General features: G+C 38.9%; 1 protein-coding gene across 7 annotated transcripts in view; it reads left to right on the forward strand.

Annotated features, from left to right (window-relative positions):
- NEO1 (neogenin 1) overlaps window positions 1-24,282 on the forward strand; it is a 238,422-nt gene that overhangs the window by 71,723 nt on the left and 142,417 nt on the right. For all 7 annotated transcript variants that reach the window (XM_055536927.1, XM_055536932.1, XM_055536930.1 and 4 more), the window contains 3 exons: window positions 1,073-1,390; window positions 9,437-9,712; window positions 13,358-13,511. In XM_055536927.1, coding sequence (XP_055392902.1) covers window positions 1,073-1,390; window positions 9,437-9,712; window positions 13,358-13,511 — 748 coding nt within the window. The remainder of the gene's footprint in view (window positions 1-1,072; window positions 1,391-9,436; window positions 9,713-13,357; window positions 13,512-24,282) is intronic.

The following is a 24,282-nucleotide window of genomic DNA, read 5'->3' on the forward strand; positions in this document are numbered from 1 at the left end:
GGTTTAGTGTTTATTCTTCCAGACTTCTCCCTCTATATTTACATTTAAATATATGCACATGCACATATATACTCATGTGTACATATATTTTAATATAAGTGGGATCATCCTGTACACATTTTAAAACTTGAATGTTTTTTATTTAGCAAATATATGCATTTTGGCAATCATTAAATCTCAGTATATGAATATACCCTAGACTTTTCATATTGTCCCCTTCTAGGCCCACTATATATAGAGAGATGAAAGTAGCTTTATTTCTGCTTAAAGAAGTGAGTGTCTGATAACACTTCTACTGTGACAAAGGAAAAGTGGTTAAAGACAGTGGTGATGATCTTTTGAAAAATAATCCTCTGTCCTCAACAAAGGATTAATCACCACCAAAACCAAAAACCACCAAAACCACAAAAGTAGTAGCACAAAACAAAGCTAAAATTTAAAAAATAATCTTATGAGAAAGAAAACCTTTTAAAATATAACAGGTTTACTTTTAGGTAGTTAAAATGTATTAACTAAAAATCAAAGTAGAAAAAAGAACATTTACAAAACATGGTTATCTATGCCCAAAGTGCTTTTAGTCACTAGGATGAATGATCCATTAGAAAAATGGACAGAGTGTCTGTATAGTAACTTTATGAAAGAAATACAGCCAGTTAACATAGAAGAAATACCTTATTACCAAAGAATCATTTCAGTTTTCTGCCTCTTTTACATTCTGTAGAAAATTTCACTTTTTGAATACTAGAGCTTTAAATATTTCTAAATTTCATTATAGGGTTTATAATAAAACTTCTACTAGATATTCATATCATCTAGCAAGGCTGAGTTATTTCCAGTAGCAGGGTCTTTTTTCCTAAATGGGTCAAGTTTTGATTTCCTAATAAAAAATGTTTTATTTATTAGATATGAATATGAATTTATTGGATATTCATAGTAAAATGACTGTATTTTTGTATCAATACCTAAAGGAGAAGCCACTTAAAAATAATTTTTGGACATGTTATATTTTCTTATAGAAATAAAGGAGAAAAGTTCTGTTTAACTTTGTTCTTTTTCTTTATTATTTCTATAGGATCCAGCATTCGGACATTCACTCCATTTTATTTTTTGGTGGAACCAGTGGATACGCTCTCAGTTAGAGGCTCTTCTGTTATACTAAACTGTTCAGCATATTCTGAGCCATCTCCAAAAATTGAATGGAAAAAAGATGGCACTCTTTTAAACCTAGTGTCAGATGATCGACGCCAGCTTCTCCCAGATGGGTCTTTGTTTATCAGCAGTGTGGTGCATTCCAAGCACAATAAACCTGATGAAGGTTATTATCAGTGTGTAGCCACTGTTGAGAGTCTTGGAACTATTGTCAGCAGAACAGCCAAGCTCACAGTAGCAGGTAAGTTTCGCTGAATAATTTATTTGTATTTTCAAGTCTTCATAAAGAGTGAATCTTGATAAAAGTGGTATTATCCTAGAGTTTTCATTACACTGGTTACAGCAAATACACTCATTTAACAATTGAGCATATACTGTGTATAGGATTATGCTTGGATTTGCTCATTCTGTAGGGAGAAAACTGGAGCACTTTTTCACTTTCTAATGGTTTCAAGGTGTTATCAGAAGTACTGAACCAGGTCTTTTAATCTTTTTAACCTGGAAATGACAAAAGTTGTGTAGGAAAGTTGAGCCACTTTGATTACGAACTTTTATCCTACCCAGCATAAGCATTTAGTGTGATTCTGTAAAGCTTGTAGTATAGCCAGAGACTTTGTTCTTTATGCCTTAACCAGGGAAATGATATTTAATTGGATTTTTACAAATCTGTAGGATGTATATATGTGTGTTTGTGTGTGTATATATGTGTGTGTGTGTATACACATATATAAACACATATATATATACACACACATATAAACGTGTGTGTGTGTGTGTGTATAGGATTCCTAGGTGACTCAGTGGTAAAGAATCCTCCTGCTGATGCAGGAGATGTAGGTTAGATCCCTGGGTCAGGAAGATCGCCTGGAGTAGGAAATGGCAACCTACTGCAGTATTTGTGCCTGTAAAATTCCATGGGCAGAAGAACCTGGCGGTCTACAATCCTGTAGTCCATGGGGTCACAGAGAATTAGACATGACTATGGGTGTTCATTAGAAGGACTGATGTTGAAGCTGAAACTCCAATACTTTGGCCACCTGATGCAGAGAGCTGACTCATTTGAAAAGACCCCGATGCTGGGAAAGATTGAGGGCAGGAGGAGAAGGGGATGACAGAGGATGAGATGGCTGGATGGCATCACCAACACAATGTACATGGGTTTGGGTGGACTCTGGGAGTTGGTGATGGACAGGGAGGCTGGCATGCTGCGGTTCATGGGGTCACAAAGAGTCGGACATGACTGAGCGACTGAACTGAAGCATGCACACACGCATGCATGTATGCCTATATGTGTGTGTATGAATGAAGAGTAGAAAAGTTGTAAAGACTCTGGGAGTTGGTGATGGACAGGGAGGCTGGCATGCTGCGGTTCATGGGGTCACAAAGAGTCGGACATGACTGAGCGACTGAACTGAAGCATGCACACACGCATGCATGTATGCCTATATGTGTGTGTATGAATGAAGAGTAGAAAAGTTGTAAAGAGAAAAAGGTCACTCCCTTTTAGAGCATTCCTATTTGAAGAATGTTGGAAAGTGTAATAGCAATTAAAGATCTGGAAGAGTAAGCTATGTTTCCTAAAGAGTTGTAGTGGACAAACAATCAGATCATTGTTTCTAAACTTGAGAATCAGATGAAGTAAGTTCTTGTAAAGGGTCACATTGTACAAAAATTGTTTTATCTTTGGCTTATATTCTCACCTTGGTGAAATGTGAACATGTGAAAAAAGACTATGTCTGAGACAGTATTTTCCTATCTTATTCCCATTCCAGAGTCATGGTCCCCCATCCCCTGCTCACTCCAGCTTGTATTAATATTTACTCATTCACTCAGTATATGACAGCTCTTTTCTTCTTTGGAGCTAAATACTCAAAGTTGAATTTGAGTGTGATGTATAGCCACTGTAGTTATTTAATAATCACAGATTGAGGATTGGGGGAAAAAAAAGAATCAGGCCTCTTAACAATTTGCCTTTTCCTTTTTTCCTTCTTTCTTTTAAAAATCTTGTTTTGCTAGGCTCTCTCCAATTGTTGATAAATAAGTTAGCATTATGACTGACTGACTCTATAACTCACGTTCTTGAACTGGGCTTTTAATCTTGACTCATTCCTCTCAGCTGTCCCCCACATCCAGTCACCAAATCCACTGAATTCTGCTTCCTAATTTCTCTGTACTTGATTCACAGGCTCCTTCCTGAGGCTACTCCTGGTCATCCCTCAGCACAGCCTAGTAACTACCTGGCATCTTGTTTTTTCCCTTCTCTTACTCCATCTCCACTCTGTGGTTAGAGGACTGTCTCACCCTTCAGTGACTCTAATGTAAACTGCATCAAGTTAATGGCTGAACTCTTTAACAGGCTTCTTGAGTCCTTTCATGAGCTGGCCTCCACTTCTCCAACTTCATTTCTTAGCACTCCGCCCCCACCATCACCACCCTCACCACGTTTAGGCTCTAGCGTATTCACTTCCCTTTCATCCTCTGCCTCTGGCCTTTCCTTATGGCTTCCTCACTGCCTATTAATCCTATCCTCTACCTTTTCTTCTCTTCCTTCTCCTCTGGTTCATTCTTCCTTTTAGCTTTCATATCCTTTCAGTTCAGTTCAGTTCAGTTCAGTCACTCAGTCGTGTCCAACTCTTTGCGACCCCATGAATCGCAGCACACCAGGCCTCCCTGTCTATCACCATCTCCCGGAGTTCACTCAAACTCATGTCCATTGAGTCGGTGATGCCATCCAGTCATCTCATCCTCTGTCGTCCCCTTTTCCTCCTGCCTCCAATCCCTCCCAGCATCATAGTCTTTTCCAATGAGTCAACTCTTCGCATGAGGTGGCCAAAGTATTGGAGTTTCAGCTTTAGCATCATTCCTTCCAAAGAAATCCCAGGGCTGATGTCCTTCAGAATGGACTGGTTGGATCTCCTTGCAGTCCAAGGGACTCTCAAGAGTCTTCTCCAACACCACAGTTCAAAAGCATCAATTCTTCGGCGCTCAGCTTTCTTCACAGTCCAACTCTCACATCCATACATGACCACTGGAAAAACCATAGCCTTGACTAGACGGACCTTTGTAGGCAAAGTAGTGTCTCTGCTTTTGAATATGCTGTCTAGGTTGGTCATAACTTTCCTTCCAAGGAGTAAGCATCTTTTAGTTTCATGGCTGCAGTCACCATCTGCAGTGATTTTGGAGCCCAAAAGAATAAAGTCTGACACTGTTTCCACTGTTCCCCCATCTATTTCCCATGAAGTGATGGGACCGGATGCCATGATCTTCGTTTTCTGAATGTTGAGCTTTAAGCCAACCTTTTCACTCTCCACTTTCACTTTCATCAAGAGGCTTTTTAGTTCCTCTTCACTTTCTGCCATAAGGGTGGTGTCATCTGCATATCTGAGGTTATTGATATTTCTCCTGGCAATCTTGATTCCAGCTTGTGCTTCTTCCAGCCCAGCATTTCTCATGATGTACTCTGCATATAAGTTAAATAAGCAGGGTGACAGTATACAGCCTTGACGTACTCCTTTTCCTATTTGGAACCAGTTTGTTGTTCCATGTCCAGTTCTAACTGTTGCTTCCTGACCTGCATACAAATTTCTCAAGAGGCAGGTCAGGTGGTCTGGTATTCCCATCTCTAGGAAGCATTTTTGACTCAATATTTAAGTAAACAGGTTATTTTAATACAAAACTAAAATTCTTTTGCTGCAAACAGGATTCTGTAGGACAGTTTAATATGCTTTTGGTCTGGATATCAGGAGGAAATAACATCTAAGCTAAGAGATGAATAGAAGTTCTTTTTAATAGCTGCATAGTATCCCTTATATTTGTATATATTGCGCTTTATTTAAACATTCCCTTTTTGTCGAATACTGTAACATAGTGAACAAACTTTTGTTAATCTTTATTTCTGTGGAATAGACTGTTAGAATTTGTAATTCTACTAGTAGCTGGATCATAGGATATACTTTGTGTGTATATGGCATTTAAAAAGATAGCCCTGAACTGTTTGGCAGTTTCTCAGAGTGTTAACCATAGAATTACCATATGACTGAGCAGTTCTACTCCTAGGCATTAAGAGACATGAAAAGATATGTCCACACAGCAGTTTGTACATGAATATTCATAGCAGCATTTTTTGTAATAGCCAGAAAGTAGAAACAGCTTACATGTCTATCAAGTGATGAATGGATAACTATAATGTAGTATATTCATACATGGACTATTATTCAGCAATAATGAGGAATGAAGTACTGAGATATATATATATATATATATGTTCAGTTCAGTTGCTCAGTCGTGTTCCACTCTTTGCGACCCCATGAACCATAGCACGCCAGGCCTCCCTGTCTATCACCAACTCCTGGAGTTCACCCAAACCCAAGTCCATTGAGTCAGTGATGCCATCTAACCATCTCATCCTCTGTCGTCCCCTTCTCGTCCTGCCCTCAATCTTTCCCAGCATCAGGGTCTTTTCAAATGAGTCAGCTCTTCACATCAGGTGGTGACAGTATTGGAGTTTCAGCTTCAACATCAGTCCTTCCAATGAACACCCAGGACTGATCTCCTTTAGGATGGACTTCTTGGATCTCCTTGCAGTCCAAGGGACTCTCAAGAGTCTTCTCCAACACCACAGTTCAAAAGCATCAATTCTTCGGCGCTCAGTCTTCTTCACAGTCCAACTCTCACATCCATACATGACTACTGGAAAAACTATAGCCTTGACTAGACGGACCTTTGCTGACAAAGTAATGTCTCTACTTTTTAATATGCTGTCCAGGTTGGTCCTAACTTTCCTTCCAAGGAGCAAGCATCTTTTAATTTCATGGCTGCAGTCACCATCTGCAGTGATTTTGGAGCCCAAAAAAATAAAGTCAGTCACTGTATATATTAACATGAATAAACCTTAAAAACAGTGTGATAAGTGAAATAAGTCACTCACAGAAGACCACATATCATATGACTTTATGAAATGTCCAGAATAGGCAAATATATAGAACCAAACAAAAGGTAGATTGGTGGTTTTCTAGGACTGGAGATGGGAGGAATAAGGGCATGGAGTGAGTGGGAAGGGGGTGAGTGTAAGAAATGGGAATGCCTGCAAGTGAATACAAAGTTTCTTTGGGGATGATGAAGGTGTTTGAAAATTAGATTATAGTGATAGTTGCAAAACTGGGCATATACTAAAAACAGTTGAATTGTTTACTTTAAATGGTACCTTTTAAGGTATATAAATTGTAGCTCAATTAAGCTTTTTTTAAATGTTGCCCAAAAAAAAAAAAAAAATGGATGCTGCTGCATTGCCATTTCGAAAGATTATTGATTAGAGTTCTTTATTTGCAAGGAATAGAAACTGACTCTGGCCAAGTCAAATAAAGAAGAGGAACTTTTGAAAACCTACTAAGTTGATAGCTCATAGAATTAAATGTGAGAGGTCATTTTCCCTGGGCTGTCTCATCTCTGCACACCAGAAATTTTTCTTTGACTGTCTGGGCAGTACTCTAGCTGTGGGTATTTTGTGCCCAAAGGTGGGATGTCTGGGTAGTCTAAATACAGACACTGTTAATCCCATCGTGTCAACCTCTTATCTCACTCCCACTCTCCTTCTGCAGTTCTCCAGAGGCAGTAGGACAAACTGGTCTCCCACTTGTGAGCACAGGAAGCCGCAGCATTTTCTGCCTCGATATGTCAGTTACGAGTTTCTCCATCTGCTTTCCCTATCCAGAAACTTTTTGAAATCTCTTGTCTGCCAACTCCACATATGTTGTTGTGGGTTTGTATTTTTAAAAATTACTCATTTTCATGAGAGCACAGGAGGGAGAATATTTTGACTTTTTAAAAATAGAACTGGTTCTTGGTTTTATTTGATTCCTTTTCCCTGTTTTATTAGTTTCTGTGTTTATCTTTGTTAATTCTTCAAATTTTCTAATTTCTGAAAAGTAGATATTTGGCTAATTATATGTTTATTTTTTTCCTTCAAAAGTCCTCTTGAAATAAAAAGATAAAAAATTGTAGCAGGGTTAGACACTTTTAAGAGTATTATATCCATATGGAGTAATTGACCATCATAGAACTGGAAAACCTGAAATTATGTTTCTGATAATTTGTTTCTTTAAAGAAATGTTTCTTTAAAGAAACATTTTATTGCAGTCTGAGCATGTTAAAGTCACTTAATTTTTTTAAATTTTTTATACAATTTTTTTTTCCCCTTGGCAAAAACAAGTTTATTGAAGAAAGAATGGAAAGAACACCTTAAGGAAGAGGTGGACCAAGCCAAGAGAGGCTCTGGCCTCATTTTTATATAATTTTTAGAGGTTGCTTTCCCTGATAGCTTAGTTGGTAAAGAACCCACCTGCAGTGCAGAAGAACCCAGTTCAATTCCTGCATCAGGAAGATCTGCTGGAGAAGGGATAGGCTACCCACGCCAGTATTCTTGGGCTCCCCTTGTGGCTCAGCTGTTAAAGAATCCACCTACAATGCTGGAGACCTGGGTTCGATCCCTTGGTTGGGAAGATCCCCTGGCGAAGGGAAAGGCTACCCTCTCCAGTATTCTGGCCTGGAGAATTCTATGGGCTGTATAGTCCATGGAGTCGCAAAGAGTCAGACTCAACTGAGTGACTTGCACTTTCACTTCCATTTACAGTTATTATAAAATGATTATATATACATTATTATTATTAATACATTAATCTATGTATTATTATTACAATAATACATATATTATTAATACTGTATTAATAATACAGTTATTATAAAAATGATTGTCTATATTCCCTGTGTTGTGCAGTACGTCCTTGAGCCTGTCTTACACTCGGTAGTTTGTACCTCCCCCTCTGTTGTATCACACCCCATATTTGCCTCCCATAACCACTGATTTGTTCTCTATATCTGTTCCTAACTGTTACATTCTGTGGCATCTGCAGAGTATTTATGACTGTTTTTTTGGCTAATATTTTATTTTGAAATAATTACTAATTTGTGGAATTGTTGCAAGAACCAAAACCAAGAAATCTCATATATTCTAAACTCTTATTACCCAATTGTTAACATTTTACCAAATTTGCCTTATCATCTAATATGTGCATACCCACATAAAATTTTTTCTGACTCATTCAGGGTGATTTGCAAATGGTACCCCAACCTGAATTCTTTTGTTTATATTTCCTAAAAACAAGAACCTTAGTAAACATCCATCGATATTAGGAAATTAACCTTAATAAAAAATACTATCATTTAATTGATAGGTACAATTCAGATTTCACTGGTTATCTCAATAATGTTCTTAATAGCAGAAAAAACAAAAGCAAAAACTCTGCCCCATCATCCCTCTTCCTTTCCAGTCCTGGATAACAAGTTTAGTACTTAGTCGTTCTCTCTTTAGATTTTGACAATCTCATACCATTATTCAGTTCATCCTTGTCTCATTTTGGATTTTCTAGTTTTCCTCCATGAATGGATTCAGGTTTTGCATTTTGGAGAGGAATGTCACAGAAGTGATGCTGTATTCTTAGTGCATCATATCAGAAAGCATGTGGTGTTTTTTTCCATTACTGGTAGTGTTAGCTTCTATTACTTGGTTAAGATTGTCTGTACTATGTCTCTCTACTCAAAAATTAATAAATGTTTTGTACTTTTAAGTATTTGGAGAAGATATAATTTGATACTCTATAAACATCCCTATTCCTCTTCCAACTCTCACTTAGTAGTTTTAGCATCCATTCTTCATTCTTTGCTGCATTAATCATCATTATCCCAGAGTTAGCCAGAGGGAACTCCTTTTGATCTGACTTCTGTGTCCTTTGGCTATGTCCATTTTAGTCTTTGGGTACTTCCTTACTTTCTGTCACAATGTGTTCCAGACTCATATTTCCATACTGTAGTCCTAGAATCAGCCATTTATCCAAGAAGCATTAGTTCCTTGAGGTGGAGAATAGTATTTTAGAAATCATGATCAGGTCACCATATATATTCATTGTTACTGGAGTAAGATTGATTTTGCGCTCTCTCTGGACAGAGCTAGGATGTGTGTGTGTGTGTACATATTTGTAATAACTATAGGTGAAATGTATATATATGTTTGTACCTTGTTTCTTCAACTATGAGGAATCTGACTCCAGTAATTCCTAGTACATTATTTACTTGATCTGTATCCCTGTATGTAGCCAATTTCCTGACCCATGGACCTTCTTTTTAAACCTGGTTCTACTAGACTTGTGGCCAAACAGGCTAACTTGCTCCTAGTTCCATGACTAAAGTAATATTTAACTGCATTTTATTTTTTTTCTTTTTCTTCATTGTCCAGGTCTTCCAAGATTTGCCAGCCAACCAGAGCCTTCTTCAGTTTACGTTGGGAACAGTGCGGTTCTGAATTGTGAAGTTAATGCAGATTTGGTCCCATTTGTGAGGTGGGAACAGAACAAACAGCCTCTTCTTCTGGATGATAGAGTTATCAAACTTCCAAGCGGAACACTAGTTATCAGCAATGCAACTGAAGGAGATGGGGGACTCTATCGATGCATGGTTGAAAGTGGTGGGCCACCAAAGTATAGTGAGGAAGCTGAATTAAAAGTTCTTCCAGGTATTAATTCATTATCAAGATTGATGGTTTTATATTTGTTAATGGGTAAAAGTTGTCCTGTTAGAATTTTTTTAAATAAACACAGTTACAGGTGTGGTATGACATATTAATGCCAGCATAAAGAGTTTCAGTTTCTTGCAGGGAGAGAGAGAAGAAGAAAACATACCAGAAAGATCGTCTCTAGTGAATAGATTGGTCAGTAAATATTTGCGAAGCAGTAAAATACAGTCAGTATCTATGGCATTCTTCTTGCTAAACAAACATTAGCTCTGTGTCTTTTGTCAAACCTCTGTCTTTTTCTGTCTCTTCCAGTAATATACTTTTTACAGTTCTCATACCTCCTTGTGATAGTTAAGTCTTTTTAGTTATAAGAATCACAGACTTACTAAGGCTAGTTCATATAAGGGTTGGGCAGAATAGTAACTGTTAATATAGCAGCTCTAGAGATACTGGTGAGTCAGAGGTCTTCATAATGCTCCCTCGTTTTATGTCAACTTAGCTCTTCTCTCTGTCTTTCCTTCTTTTTCTGGGTTCTCATTCTTGCTGCCCTTACTGGCTTTCCTCATAATCTGTTTTGTGTGTCTTTTCTCATGCCATCCTCTCACTTACGGCTCATCATAGTCCCTGTAACTTCTTGGTGTTTCATGACCTTTTACCTTCTGTTCCAACTGCTGTATTTCATATTTCTTATATTTCAAATATGAGTTTATGAATATAATTGGACCATTCCTACCTTGTTTGGACAGTTTATATATATATATATATATATAATGATTGTATACAGTTTTTTTTAGCCCATGGATTGGCTTGCAAAGGGAGGCCAACATTATGAGCAACCACTCATGATGGCCCTTGAACCGATTTTTTATTTTAATGCAGTTTCTTTCTTTGTCATCATCATTCTTGTCCTTATTGTTCCTCAGTGTATTTTCAGCTCAGCAGCCACAGTTCTCTTTTAAGATGTTTATTAGATCATGTCACATGTTTGTTCAAAGCCTCCTAATAGTTTGCCATCTCAGAGTAAATGTTAAAAGCCCTTGGACTGTAAGGTTTTGTATAATCCTAAAGCCACTTCCCTCCCCATCTCTCTTCTTACATCTCATACCCATCTCTCCCTCACCGTGTGACTGTTGCCATCTGACGTTTTTAGAACACTGCAAACATGCTCTTGCTTTAGGGTCTTTCTGCTTACCGTTTTCTCTGCCTGGATCCTCTTCCCTCAGATAGCTCTGCTTGACTCACTGTCTTACCTCTCTGCTTAGATATCATGTATCAGTGAAGCCTTCCTTGACCACTGTTTAAGACAACAGTCTTCCATTTCTGCCCCAGTGCTTTCTCCCCCTGCATTTTACTTGAGAATATATCACCATCTGACACACTGTATCTTTTATTTGTTGTCTCTCTCCCCTTATTAGCATGTAAGCTCAACTAGGGCAGAGAATTTTGTCTGCTGCTGAGAATGGTAATTGGCACACAGAGGCCAATAAATATACAGATTTGTTTTTTTTTCAATAAAAACTTGAAAGTGAAAGTGAAGTCGCTCAGTCGTGTCCAACTCTTTGCGGCCCTATGGACTGTATGTAGCCTACCAGGCTCCTCCGTCCATGGGACTTTCCAGGCAAGAGTACTGGAGTGGGTTGCCATTTCCTTCTCTAGAGGATCTTCCTGACCCAGGGATCGAATCCCGGTCTCCCGCATTATAAGCAGATGCTTTACTGTCTGAGCCACCAAGGAAGTCCTAGTTCAAGGTAGGAAAAGAAAGAACTATTGCTCTATAGCAATGTCTTCCAACCTACTTTCTGACTTGCTTTTATATAGAAGAGGTCTTATTTCATGGCAGACAGAGGTGATATTTTTTCTCTGAATCTGTGTTATCAATCACAAATCCTCCAAACCAGGTTGAGGTAAATAAGATTCTTGGTGTCAAAAGATGAACCACCATGAAATATCTGAAACAAAAAATACAGATTGTTTTGTTTACCTAAGGGAGAGCTATGTTTGTAAAGCATAGTCATCTTGAATAATGCAGACTGCTAATATCCTATGAAATTTTTTGAAAGGCATTGTTCTTGGTTAGAAGACTGGGTTGGGAAGATCCTATGGAGAGGGAAATGGCAACCAACTCCAGTATTCTTGCCTGGAGGATCCCATAGGCCGCGGATCCTGGCAGGCTACAGTCCATGGGGCCACAAGAGTCAGACATGACTTAGCGACTAAACCAACAGTCTCCTATAAAAATTTTTGAAAGACATTTTTCTTAGTGTATTGGTTAGGAGACTGGGATGGGTTGATGTCAGTAATAGAAACATGTTTTATCATTGGTTACAGAGATGAGAACAATGTCAGCCTTAGAAGCAAGGGATTCCACCACCGAATGGCTAATAACTTTTAGAGGCATTGGATAAACTCATTGGTTGGCTTTCAAAGCATGTTCACTGAAGAGAGTTGTGCTGAACTATTAGACAGTGTTTTGTTACCATGACTACAGAACTGTCATCGATTAGTTACACAAGTTTAAAGCCAGCTCTGGTGGTTGTCAAAATGGTTATAGAACATGTTTTCCTAAGAGTTTGGAGCAAAGAATCTCATCTCTGCCTGAGAACAGTCTTTCTTCTCAAAACTTAACAGTAGAAAGATGGTACTGATGAACCTGTTTTCAGGGCAGCAGTGGAGACACAGACATAGAGAACAGACTTATGGACACAGTGGGGGAAGGAGAGGGTGGGATGAATTCAGACAGTAGCATGGAAACATATACATTCAGTTCAGTTCAGTCGCTCAGTCGTGTCCGACTCTTTGCGACCCCATGAATCGCAGCACACCAGGCCTCCCTGTCCATCACCAACTCCCACATTACCATATGTAAAACAGATAGCCAGTGGGAAATTACTTTCTGATGCTGGGAGCTTAGGCTGGTGCTCTGTGATACCTAGAAGGGTGGGAGTTGGGAGGAAGATTCAAGAGGCTGGGGACATGTGTATACCTATGGCTTATTCGTGTTAATGTGTGGCAGAAACCAACACAATATTGTGAAAAATTATCTTCCAATTTAAAAAAAAACTAGAACTATCACCCCATCTAATAGATAACCCTATCTTCTACCCCAGGAGTATGATCTTTTCATATGCCTGTAAGAGGGTGACTCTATAAAGTGTGAATACACATATATTGGTAGCTTGATAGTTGCACCATTGTAAAAATTAAAGGAGTGACTGTCTCAGTGAGCAAGTTAAATAGATGAAGCTCAAAGATTTTTAGAGGTAGCACATAGGTATAGGGAAGGAAAAGAAAGGAAACCTCTTATGATATCTCTGAGTGATGAGGATGCTAAGGTCCTGAGCTTGCTCAGTCTTTTTCCTATTTGTACCACTTATGAAGTATTTTCCTTATGTTATCTTTTAAAATGAAGGGGGTTCAAGTCAGATTTCACTTAGGTGACTAGTAAGGACACTGAAAGCAGGAGCTATGACTTAAACATGTTTAAGCCTCCCAGAGAGCCTCGGACAAAGTTTTGTACACGGGAATTATTAAGAAATGCTTGCTAATTTAAATGGAATTTTCCTGTCATTTTTGCTTAAACTATTTCATTGTATAAAGCCACACAGACTCTTAAACATTTTCCTTTGTTTTAATTTTTTTTTTCAGATCCTGGTGCCACATCAAACTTGGTATTTTTGAAACAACCCTCTTCCTTAATCAGAGTCCTTGGTCAGAGTGCAGTGTTGCCATGTGTTGCTTCAGGACTTCCTACTCCAGCCATTAGATGGATGAAAAATGAGGAGACAGTTGACACAGAAAGGTAACATTGTCTGCCTAAAAGCCTTTTTCAGCCTTGGCTTGTGACTTGGTCTAATCTTATTTTAGACTATTGATTAATTTTAAAAAGGTTATCTCTTTTATTTTTATTTAAACACATCATGACGCTTATTTATCATTCTTGAAATATGTTTATATGCTATATATGATTAGGATGTTTAAAGAATGCTTTTAAGATATTAAGGGATAATTATTCCATTGGTTCTTCTTAGCTTAAGGCCCTAGGATTTCCTTCCTTAAGTTGTTGTAAGAGTTTCTAATGCTGACTACCTGAGATGTCTAACTTACTCTCATATGCATTTTGTCGATGATAGTTTTTTCCTTTACTTAAACAGTAAAAGAAAATGTATTCCTCATTTTTTTGTTTTTGACTTTTAGAGTCATACCAGCTTCCTTCTATGACCTCAGATTTTTCATCTTACACATAAGCCTTTTCTGTTGACGTCGACCACCCTATTTTCCCTCCCAAACACTGTCATTACTTCCTTTTGTTGTTGTTCAGTTGCTAAGTCATGTCCGACTCTGCAACCCCATGAACTGCAGCATGCCAGGCTCCCCTGTCCTTCACTGTCTCCTGGAGTTTGCTTAGATTGTTGTCCATTGAATTGGTGATGCTCTCTAGCCCTCTCATCCTCTCCTGCCCCCGTCTCCTTTTTTCTTCAGTCTTTCCCAGCATCAGGGTTTTTTTCCCAGTAAGTCGGCTCTTCACATCATGTGGCCAGAGTATTAGAGCTTCAGCATCAGTCCTTCCAGTGAACATTCAGGGTTGATTTCCTTTAGCATTGAGTGTTTTGATCTCCTTGCTGTCCAAGGAACTCTCAAGAAGCTTCTCCAGCACCACAATTCAAAAGCATCAGTTCTTCGACTCTCTGCCTTCGCTATGGTCCAACTCTCACATTTGTACATGATTACTGGAAAAACCATAGCTTTTGACTATATGGACCTTCATCAGCAAAGTGATGTCTCTGCTTTTTAATATGCTATCTAGAGTTGTCATGGATAAATGTCTTCCAGGAAGCAAGTGTCTTCTAATTTCATGGCTACAGTCACCATCAGCAGTGATTTTGGAGCCCAAGGAAATAAAATCTGTCACTACTTCTACTTTTTCCCCTTCTATTTGCCATGATCAGGCCAGCTTTTTCACTCTCCTCTTTCACCTTCTTCAAGACGCTCTTTAGTTCCTCTTCACTTTCTCCCATTAGGTGGTGTCATCTCCATATCTGAGGTTGTTGATATTTCTCCTGGCAGTCTTGATGCCAGCTTGTGATTCATCCAGCCTGCCATTTCACATGATGTACTCTGCAGAGAAGTTGAATAAGGAGGATGACAATATGCAACCTTAACATACTCTTTTCCCAATTTTGAACCAGTTCATTGTTCCATGTCCAGTTCTAAGTATTGCTTCTTGACCTGCATACAGGTTTATCTGAAGACAAGTATGGTGATATTCCCATCTCTTTAAGAATTTTCCACAGTTTCTTGTGGTCCACACAGTCACAGACTTTAGCATAGTCAGTGAAGCAGAAGTAGATGTTTTTCTGGAATTCCCTTGCTTCCTCTGTGATCCAACGAATGTTGGCAATTTGATCTCTGGTTCCTCTGCCTTTTCTAAATCCAGGTTGTATATCTGGAAGTTCTCAGTTCATAAATTGCTGAAGCCTAGATTGAAGGATTTAGAGCATAACCTTGCTAGCATGTAAAATAAGCACAATTGTAGGGTAGTTTGAACATTCTTCGGCATTGCCTTTCTTTGGGATTGGAGTGAAAACTGACCTTTTCCAGTCCTGTGGCCACTGCTGAGTTTTCCAAATTTGCTGATCTATTGAGTGCAGTACTTTAGATTTTAGATAGCTCAGCTGGAATTCTATCACTTCCACTAACTGTGTTCATACTAATGCTTCCTAAGGCCCACTTGAGTTCACATTCCAGGATGTCTGGCTCCAGGTGAGTGGCCACACCATCATGTTTATTCAAGTCGTTAAGATCTTTTTTGTACAGTTCTTCTGTGTATTCTAACCACTTTTTCTTAATCTCTTCTGCTTTTGTTAGATCCTTACCATTTCTGTCCTTTATTGTGCACATCGTTGCATGAAATAGTCCCTTGATATTTCCACTTTTCTTGCAGAGATCTCTAGTCTTTCTCATTCTGTTGTTTTCCTCTATTTCTGTGCATAGTTCATTGAAGAAGGCCTTATCTCTACTTACTATGCTCTGGAACTCTGCATTCAGTTGGATACATCTTTTCTTTTTTTCTTGCCTTTCACTTCTTTTCTTTTCTCAGCTATTTGTAAAGTCTCCTCAGACAGCCACTTTGCCTTCTTGCATTTTTTTTTCCCCTTTGGGATAATTTTGGTCACCGCCTCCTGTACAGTGTTATGAACTTCCATCCATAGTTCTTCTGGCACTCTGTCTACCAGATCTAATCCCTCAAATCTATTCTTCACCTCTGCTGTATAATCATAAGGGATTTGATTTAGGTCATACCTGAATGGCCTAGTGGTCTTCCCAACCTTTTTCAATTTAAGTCTGAATTTTGTAATAAGGAGCTCATGATTTGAGCCACAGTCAGTCCAGTCTTGTGTTTGCTGACTGTATAGAGCTTCTCCATCTTTGGCTACAAAGAATATAATCAATCTGAATTTTGGTACTGACTATCTGGTGACATCCATGTGTAGAGTCATCTGTTGTGTCGTTCGATGAGGGTGTTTGCCATGACCAGTGTGTACTCTTGACACAACTCTGTTAGCCTTTGCTCTGCTTCATTTTGTACTCCAAGACCAAACATGCGTGTTACTGCATGTATCTCTTGACTTCTGCATTCCAATCCCCTCTGATGAAAAGGACATATTTTTTGGTGTTTGTTCTAGAAGGTCTTAGATCTAGTAGATCTTCACAGAACTGGCCAATTTCAGCTTCTTCAGCATTAGTGGTTGGGGCATAGGCTTTGGTTACTGTGATGTTGAATGATTTCCCTTGGAAATGAGCTGAAATCATTCTATCATTTTTGAGATTTCAAGCAAGTCCCAGGTGGTGCTAGTGGTAAAGAAACCATCTGCCAATGCAGGAGACATAAGAGACACAGGTTCTATCCCTGAGTCAGGAAGATCCTTTGGAGAAGGAAATGGCAAACCACTCTAGTATTCTTGCCTGGAGAATTCCATGGACAGAGGAGCCTGGTGGATTATGGTTCATAGTGTCACAAAGAGTTGGACACAACTGAAGTGAATTCCCATGCACGCACTGCATTTTGGACTGTTTTGTTGACGATGAGAGCCACTCCATTTCTTCTAAGGAACTCTTGCCTAGAGTAGTAGATATAATAGTCTTCTGAATTAAGTTTACCCATTCCTATCCATGTTAGTTCACTGATTTCTAAGATGTTGATGTTCACTCTTAACATGTCCTCCTTGACCATGTCCAGTTTACCTCGATTTATGGACCTAACATTCCAAATTCCTATGTAATATTGTTCCTTACAGCATCGTACTTTACTTTCACCACCAGACACATCCACAACTGAGTGTTGTTCCCACTTTGGCCCAGCTGCTTCATTCTTTCTGGAGCTGTTAGTAATTGCCCTTTGGTCTTCCCCAGTAGCATAGTGGATACCTTCTAACCTAGGGGCTTGTCTTCTGGTGTCATGTCATGTTGCCTTTTCATACTGTTGATGGGGTTCCTTATCATCCTGTTCATGGGCTTCTTGTGGCAAGAATACCGGAGTGGTTTGTTATTCCCCCCTCCAGTGAACCATGTTTTGTCAGAACTCTTCAATTTGATCTGTCCTTCTTGTGTGACTCTGCATGACATGGCTCATAGCTTCATTGAGTTATGCAAGCCCCTTCACCCCAAGAAGACTGTGATCCATGAAGGGCCATTTACTTCCTTAGGTAATAGATTTTTTTCTCAGTTGTATTCTGGTAAGAGAATTGGGTGGTGGTGATGGAGGTGGTGGTAGTTCCGTATGATTTATTTCCATAACAAAGTCATCTTGTGCATTGTAGAATGTACAGTAACATCCCTGGCCTCTGCCCATGAGATGCAGTAGCACTCCCAAGTTGTGACAACCAAAAATGTTTCTAGATATTGCCAGATATCTCTCAGGAGACAAAATTATCCCCAGTTAAGGACCATTTTCCCGGAGCAGTGCTGTGCAATGGGAACATGATGAAAGCCACATATATAATTAAAAATTTTCTGGAACACATGGCACTACTAAATACAATAATTTATACAGTGTACTGGTTAAAGTGAAATTTAGTTCTACCAAAACAATAAAGTTTGTGTTTAGTCCTGCTTCATATCCTACATTTACATTTCCTCAGTCGGTCTAGCCACATTTCAAGTGTCAGGAGCCACATGTAGCTGGTGGCTGTTGTTTGGATAGAGCAAGTGTAGAGCTTCCCAGTTGACTAATTTAACGTAAGCAGGTAATCTTAATTTGTGTAATTCAGTAAACAAGATACGGAAAGGAGTATCTGTCAGTCAGCTTGGTGATCAGCCTTTACTGATCAGTGGGGATGCTAGAATGCAGATTGTTCCTCACATGTTCCATTAGCCAAACTGATAGCACCATCTTCAGTGTCACCTGATTTCTTACTGAACACCTGTCCAGTCACCAACTTCTGCCTATACTTTACTCCCTTTTCCTCCACTCTTTTTCTCAGTTAAATATTATACAAAGAATTCCTAAGACTTTAAGGGAATTTTTTTAAACCTACACTAACTGAAAACATGAGGAACCTTAAGATAGGGTATATACTGGCACAAAGACAGAAATATAGATCAATGGAACAAAATAGAAAGCCCAGAGATAAATCCATGCACCTATGGACACCTTATCTTTGACAAAGGAGGCAAGAATATGCAATGGATTAAAGACCATCTCTTTAACAAGTGGTGCTGGGAAAACTGGTCAACCACTTGTAAAAGAATGAAACTAGAACACTTTCTAACATCATACACAAAAATAAACTCAAAATGGATTAAAGATCTAAACTTAAACCAGAAACTATAAAACTCCTAGAGGAGAACATAGGCAAAACACTTGCCGACTTAAATCACAGCAGGTCCTCTATGACCCACCTCCCAAAATATTGGAAATAAAAGCAAAAATAAACAAATGGGACCTAATTAAACTTAAAAGCTTCTGCACAACAAAGGAAACTCTAAGCAGGATGAAAAGACAGCCTTCAGAATGGGAGAAAATAATAGCAAATGAAGCAACTGACAAACAACTAATCTCAAAAATATACAAGAAACTCCTGCACCTCAACTCCAGAAAAATAAATGACCCAGTCAAAAAATGGGCCAAAGAACTAAATAGACATTTCTCCAAAGAAGACATACAGGTGGCTAACAAACACATGAAAAGATGCTCAACATCACTCATTATCAGAGAAATGCAAATCAAAACCACAATGAGGTACCATTTCACTCCAGTCAGAATGGTTGTGATCCAAAAGTCTACAAGCAAGGTAGAGAGGGTGTGGAGAAAAGGGAACCCTCTTACACTGTTGCTGGGAATGCAAACTAGTACAGCCACTATGGAGAACAGTGTGGAGATTCCTTAAAAAACTGGAAATAGAACTGCCTTATGACCCAGCAATCCCACTGCTGGGCATATACACTGAGGAAACCAGAATTGAAAGAGACACGTGTACCCCAGTGTTCATCGCAGCCCTGTTTATAATAGCCAGGACATGGAAGCAACCTAGATGTCCATCAGCAGATGAATGGATAAGAAAGCTGTGGTACATATACACAATGGAGTATTACTCAGCCATTAAAAAGAATACATTTGAATCAGTGCTAATGAGGTGGATGAAACTGGAGCCTATTATACAGAGTGAAGTAAGCCAGAAAAACACCAATACAGTATACTAACGCACACATATGGAATTTAGAAAGATGGAAACGATAACCCTGTATGTGAGACAGCAAAAGAGACACAGATGTATAGAACAGTCTTTTGGACTCTGTGGGAAAGGGTGAGGGTGGGATGATTTGGGAGAATGGCATTGAAACATGTATAATATTATATATGAAACGAATCACCAGTCCAAGTTCGATGCATGATACTGGTTGCTTGGGGCTGGTACACTTTAACGACCCAGAGGGATGGTACGGGGAGGGAGGAGGGAGGGGGGTTCGGGATGGGGAACACGTGTATACCCGTGGCAGATTCATGTTGATGTATGGCAAAACCAATACAATATTGTAAAGTAATTAACCTCCAATTAAAATAAATTTATATTAAAAAAAAGATAGGGTATGTAAATGTTAAGCTCTTAGAGTGGAAATTTTAATTGGCTACATGTTAGAACAAAGTATCAGGAATAGGACAGCTGAGATAGGTTATTTTTAAAGCTTTTATATTTTATCTTCGTAGAAGTACATTCTGAAGACAAATAATAAGAGTTTGATTTCTTATATAAGAAATAAAAGTGAGAATTTCCATGATTCTCATTTGTTTATTCAATAATTATTCAACAAATATTTATTAAATGCTCTTTATGTCAGGCCCTATTCAAGGTACAGGAAATAGAGTAGTGAACCAAATAGATTTTTTGCTCTTAGGGAGTTCATATTCTAGTGGACAAGAGTCAGGCAATAATCATATGAACATAAAATTTCAGTTTATAATAAGTGCTGTGAAGAAAATTAAGACAAATTTAGTAATTTCCTAGTTACATTACTTTGAATTTTAAGGATAAATAGAAGATTGAGTAGACTTTCCCATCTTGAGTTCTGTAGGCTTCTCAACGCTTCAGTTATGTGGTAGAAAAGTATGAGAAGCATTGCTTTGCCATACCACTGTCTCAGGAAGCTTCAGAAGAATATAAGAGCAAGACAGTGTTGGTGTTCTTCACACTGGTGTTTCCAGACCCAGGCACAGTACTTCGCATATAATTGGGTAGGAAGAGGGCGACCAATGTATTTTGGTTGAATTTCTGAATGTAGTATAGGAAAATGTAAGTAGGTGAATGGAACACCGTGCTTCAGGTTAGATACAAGTGATTATTCGAAGTATCCTTGTTTCTGCCAGAGTCTTATGAGGTATGTAGATGGACCTTAGTTAATAACTTATGTAGACCTCAAATTAGAAAGAAATTTAGAAATTGAAAGAAAAATGTGGCTAGAAATCTAGATAGTAACCGGCCTGGCTCTAGTGAAAAAGAAAAACCAAACAAATTATCAGACATCCTTCTCAATTATTCATCTTAAGAATTAGTTAAGAATATTTCAAAACATGTCCATGACTTTTATAAATGTGTTAAGAATTGATATATTTGATTAATCTTTTGATCACATTTGTTTGGATCCAAACCAAACATAGCTATTGAAGTGGGGGTGGTGGTAGAAATGTATCCCATTCATTGAGTAGTTTTATTTGAAAGGGAGAGAATTCAGAAAATACAAATGCTAAAGTGCACAGTGACTGACAGCAAAATGTAATTTAGTAATTAAATAATGTTATGTTTTAGTGGAATGATAGATTAGAACTCAGCTGCAAAAGAAACAGGTTATAGTTATAAAAATGCTTAATGTTAGATTATAATTGACAGTAGTAGAAAAATTAGATTGTTTAAAGGACAAGTGGAGGACTTCCATTTCTGGGAAGATTGAGTAGTATTTTCCCCTGATCTTCCTGTTGCATACAACTGAAAACTCTGGACATTACAGGTAGAACACATGTAAGACTCTGAAAGGTGGAGAGAGGAAGGGACCTTAGACCTAAGAAACAACATGATGTTTTAAGTTCCCTGGGTTTTGTTTTTACCTTGTATATCCCAGCTTGAGCTGAAGAAGCTGGTAACCTGCAAACACCACTAGGCACAAACAAAAATGCGCCACCAAAGTGTGTTTTCTCTAGGCAAAGGACCAGAGAGGGGCAGCAAGATAAAAACTACTTCAACTACTCTAATCATTCCTACTCCAGCCAAATACCACATAAAGAACTGTGACCCCATCCTCTCCCATGCCAGCAAAGGCCTAGTGGGATGCCGAGACTTCTACCTTCACCAGGTTGTGATGAACCATCCTCCCTGCTCTATGGTGTCAGAGGCTAAGTAGAAAGCCAGGACTTTTATCCCAACCAAGCAGTATTGAGGCCCCCACCCCTGCTGTGTCAGTGGATGTGCCTGGGGAGCCTGGACTTTTATCCCACCTGGCAATAGAGACACTCTTTGCCAGCTTCCCTTCTCCACCAGGGTGGTATCAAAGGAGGCCTGTGGAGAGTCAGGACTTGGAGTACCTTGTAATGTCGAACCCTCTCTCTTCATGGTGTTACTGGACGCCACGTGGGGAACAGTAATGAGGCACTCTTACTACACCCAGCCAGAGAGCAGGCTCAGTGGCGGCATAATGAGGAGCCAGGACTCTCAGTCCTGCTAAGGCATGATGTGGAGTCCCCCTTCCACCTCAGGTGTCAGTGAAGACTGAGAGTGGAACCTGGACTTCCACCTCCACCCAACTTCATGAGGTAGCACCTCCCCTTTCCACTGGGTGTCAGAAGAAGCCACCTGCAAGCAAAAGGTTTAGTAAGATCCAGAATCTTATAACATAATGCCCCAAATATCCAGATGTCAATGGAAAATTGCTCACCAAACCAAGAATGAGGAAAATCTCAAATGAGAAAAGACAATTTATGCTAAAACTGAGATTACAGGTCTTTGAATTATGTAAGATTTTTAAAGCAGTTATCATTAAAATGCTTCAACAAGGAATTATGAATACATTTGAAATAAAAACAGAATGTCTCAAGAGATAAATAGTCTCTTCAAAGGAATAGAAGATTTAAAGAAGAACTAAATGGAAAATTTTGAACTAAGACAATAAAAACTACAACAAAAAAACCCCAGCTCATTAGATGGGCTAACAAGAGACTGGATGGGATAAAGGAAAGAATTAGTGGACTGGAAAAAAAGGGAGACGACACAAGATGATTGATATTAGGACTGAGCCGGGGTTGCCACTACAGACCCAGCAAACATCGAAAGGATAATAGGAGAATACTATAAACAACTACTAGTCATTTAGTCCAGTAGTCATGTATGGATGTGAGAGTTGGACCACAAAGAAGGCAGAATGCCGAAGAGTTGATGCTTTTGATCTGTGATGCTGGAGAAGACTCTTGACAGTCTCTTGGACAACAAGGAGATTAAACCAGTCCATCCTAAAGGAAATCAACCCTGAATACTCATTGGAAGGACGGATGCTGAAGCTGCAATACTTTGGCCGCCTGATGCCAGGATCTTTTAGAAAAGATCCTGATGCTGGGAAAGATTGATGGCAGAAGGAGAAGAGGGTGACAGAGGATGAGACAGTTGTATGGCATCACTAATTTAATAGACATGAACTTGAGCAAATTCCAGGAGGTGGTGAAGGACATGGAGGCCTGGCGTGCTGCAGTCCATGGGGTCGCAAAGAGTCAGACACGGCTTGGTGACTGAACAACAACATAAACAATTGTACATCACATAAGTTTAATTGAGACAAACCATTTCCTCTAAAACGCAAACTACCATATCTAACTCAATATGAAATAAGTTAAGTAGTCCTCTTAACTCTTAAGGAGATTAAATTTGTAATTTTTAAACTCTCCCCAAAAGTCTGCAAGTCCACATAGCTTCACTGGAGAATTCTATCAGTGTTTTAAGAGTTAGAACCAATTCTACACAGTCTTTCTGGAAAATGGAAAGAATTGGAGCTAATATTATATAGTGAGAATTTTATTATGCCTCACATTTTGGGTGCATGTAAATTCTGTGTTATCTTACCTGGGAAACACTGAACAGAGGAACCTGGAGGGCTACAGTCCACGAGGTCACGAAAGAATAGGACATGACTTAGCAACTTAACAATAAAATTAAAAACTTTTGCTCTGTGAAAGACCATGTTAAGAGGATGAAAAGATAAAGCTACAAATTTTTTGTGGGGACAAAATATTTGCCAACCATATATCAAACAAAGGAGGAGTATCTAAAATGTGTAAAGGTATCTCAAAACTCAGTATTTAAAAAGTATATAATTCAGTTAGAACATAGACAGAAGAGTTAGTTCAGTTCAGTCACTCAGTGGTGTCTGACTCTTTGCGACCCTGTGGACTGCAGCATGCCAGGCTTCCCTGTCCGTCACCAACTCCCGGAGTTTACTCAAACTCATGTCCTTTGAGTTGGTGATGCCATCCAACCATCTCATCCTCTGTCATCTTAGATAGATGGTTCACCAAACAAGATGTACAGATGGTAGATAAGCACAGGAAAAATTGCTTAATATCATTAGCCATTAGAAAGTGCAAATTAAAACCACAACTTATCACTGCATACTTCAGGAGTGACAGTGCCAAATGTTGTCAGGTGTGTGGAGAAACGAGATCACTCTGGCATTGCTGGTAGGAATGTGAAGTGGTGCAGCCACTCAGAAGAGCTGTTTGACAGTTTCTGAAGAAATCTGTTGCAACTGCCATATCACCTAACATTTACATTCTTGGGCATTTATCCCACTGAAACTTAAGTTCAGACAGAAACCTGCACGTGTATATTTATAGCAGCTTTATTCATAATACCCCCAAACTAGGAACAACTCAGCTGTCTTTCATTGAGTGAAGGATTAAATAAACTATCTATTCATACTCTGGAATTACTGTTCAGCAATAAAAGGAATAAACTATTGACAATTGCAACAACCTGGATGAATCTCCAGAGAATTATGCTGAGTGAAAAAAGCCAGTCCCCAGAGGTTGCATACCACGT

The sequence above is a fragment of the Bubalus kerabau genome, chromosome 10 (genome assembly GCF_029407905.1).
Source record: "Bubalus kerabau isolate K-KA32 ecotype Philippines breed swamp buffalo chromosome 10, PCC_UOA_SB_1v2, whole genome shotgun sequence".
In the NCBI taxonomy this organism is placed as follows: Eukaryota; Metazoa; Chordata; class Mammalia; order Artiodactyla; family Bovidae; genus Bubalus; species Bubalus kerabau.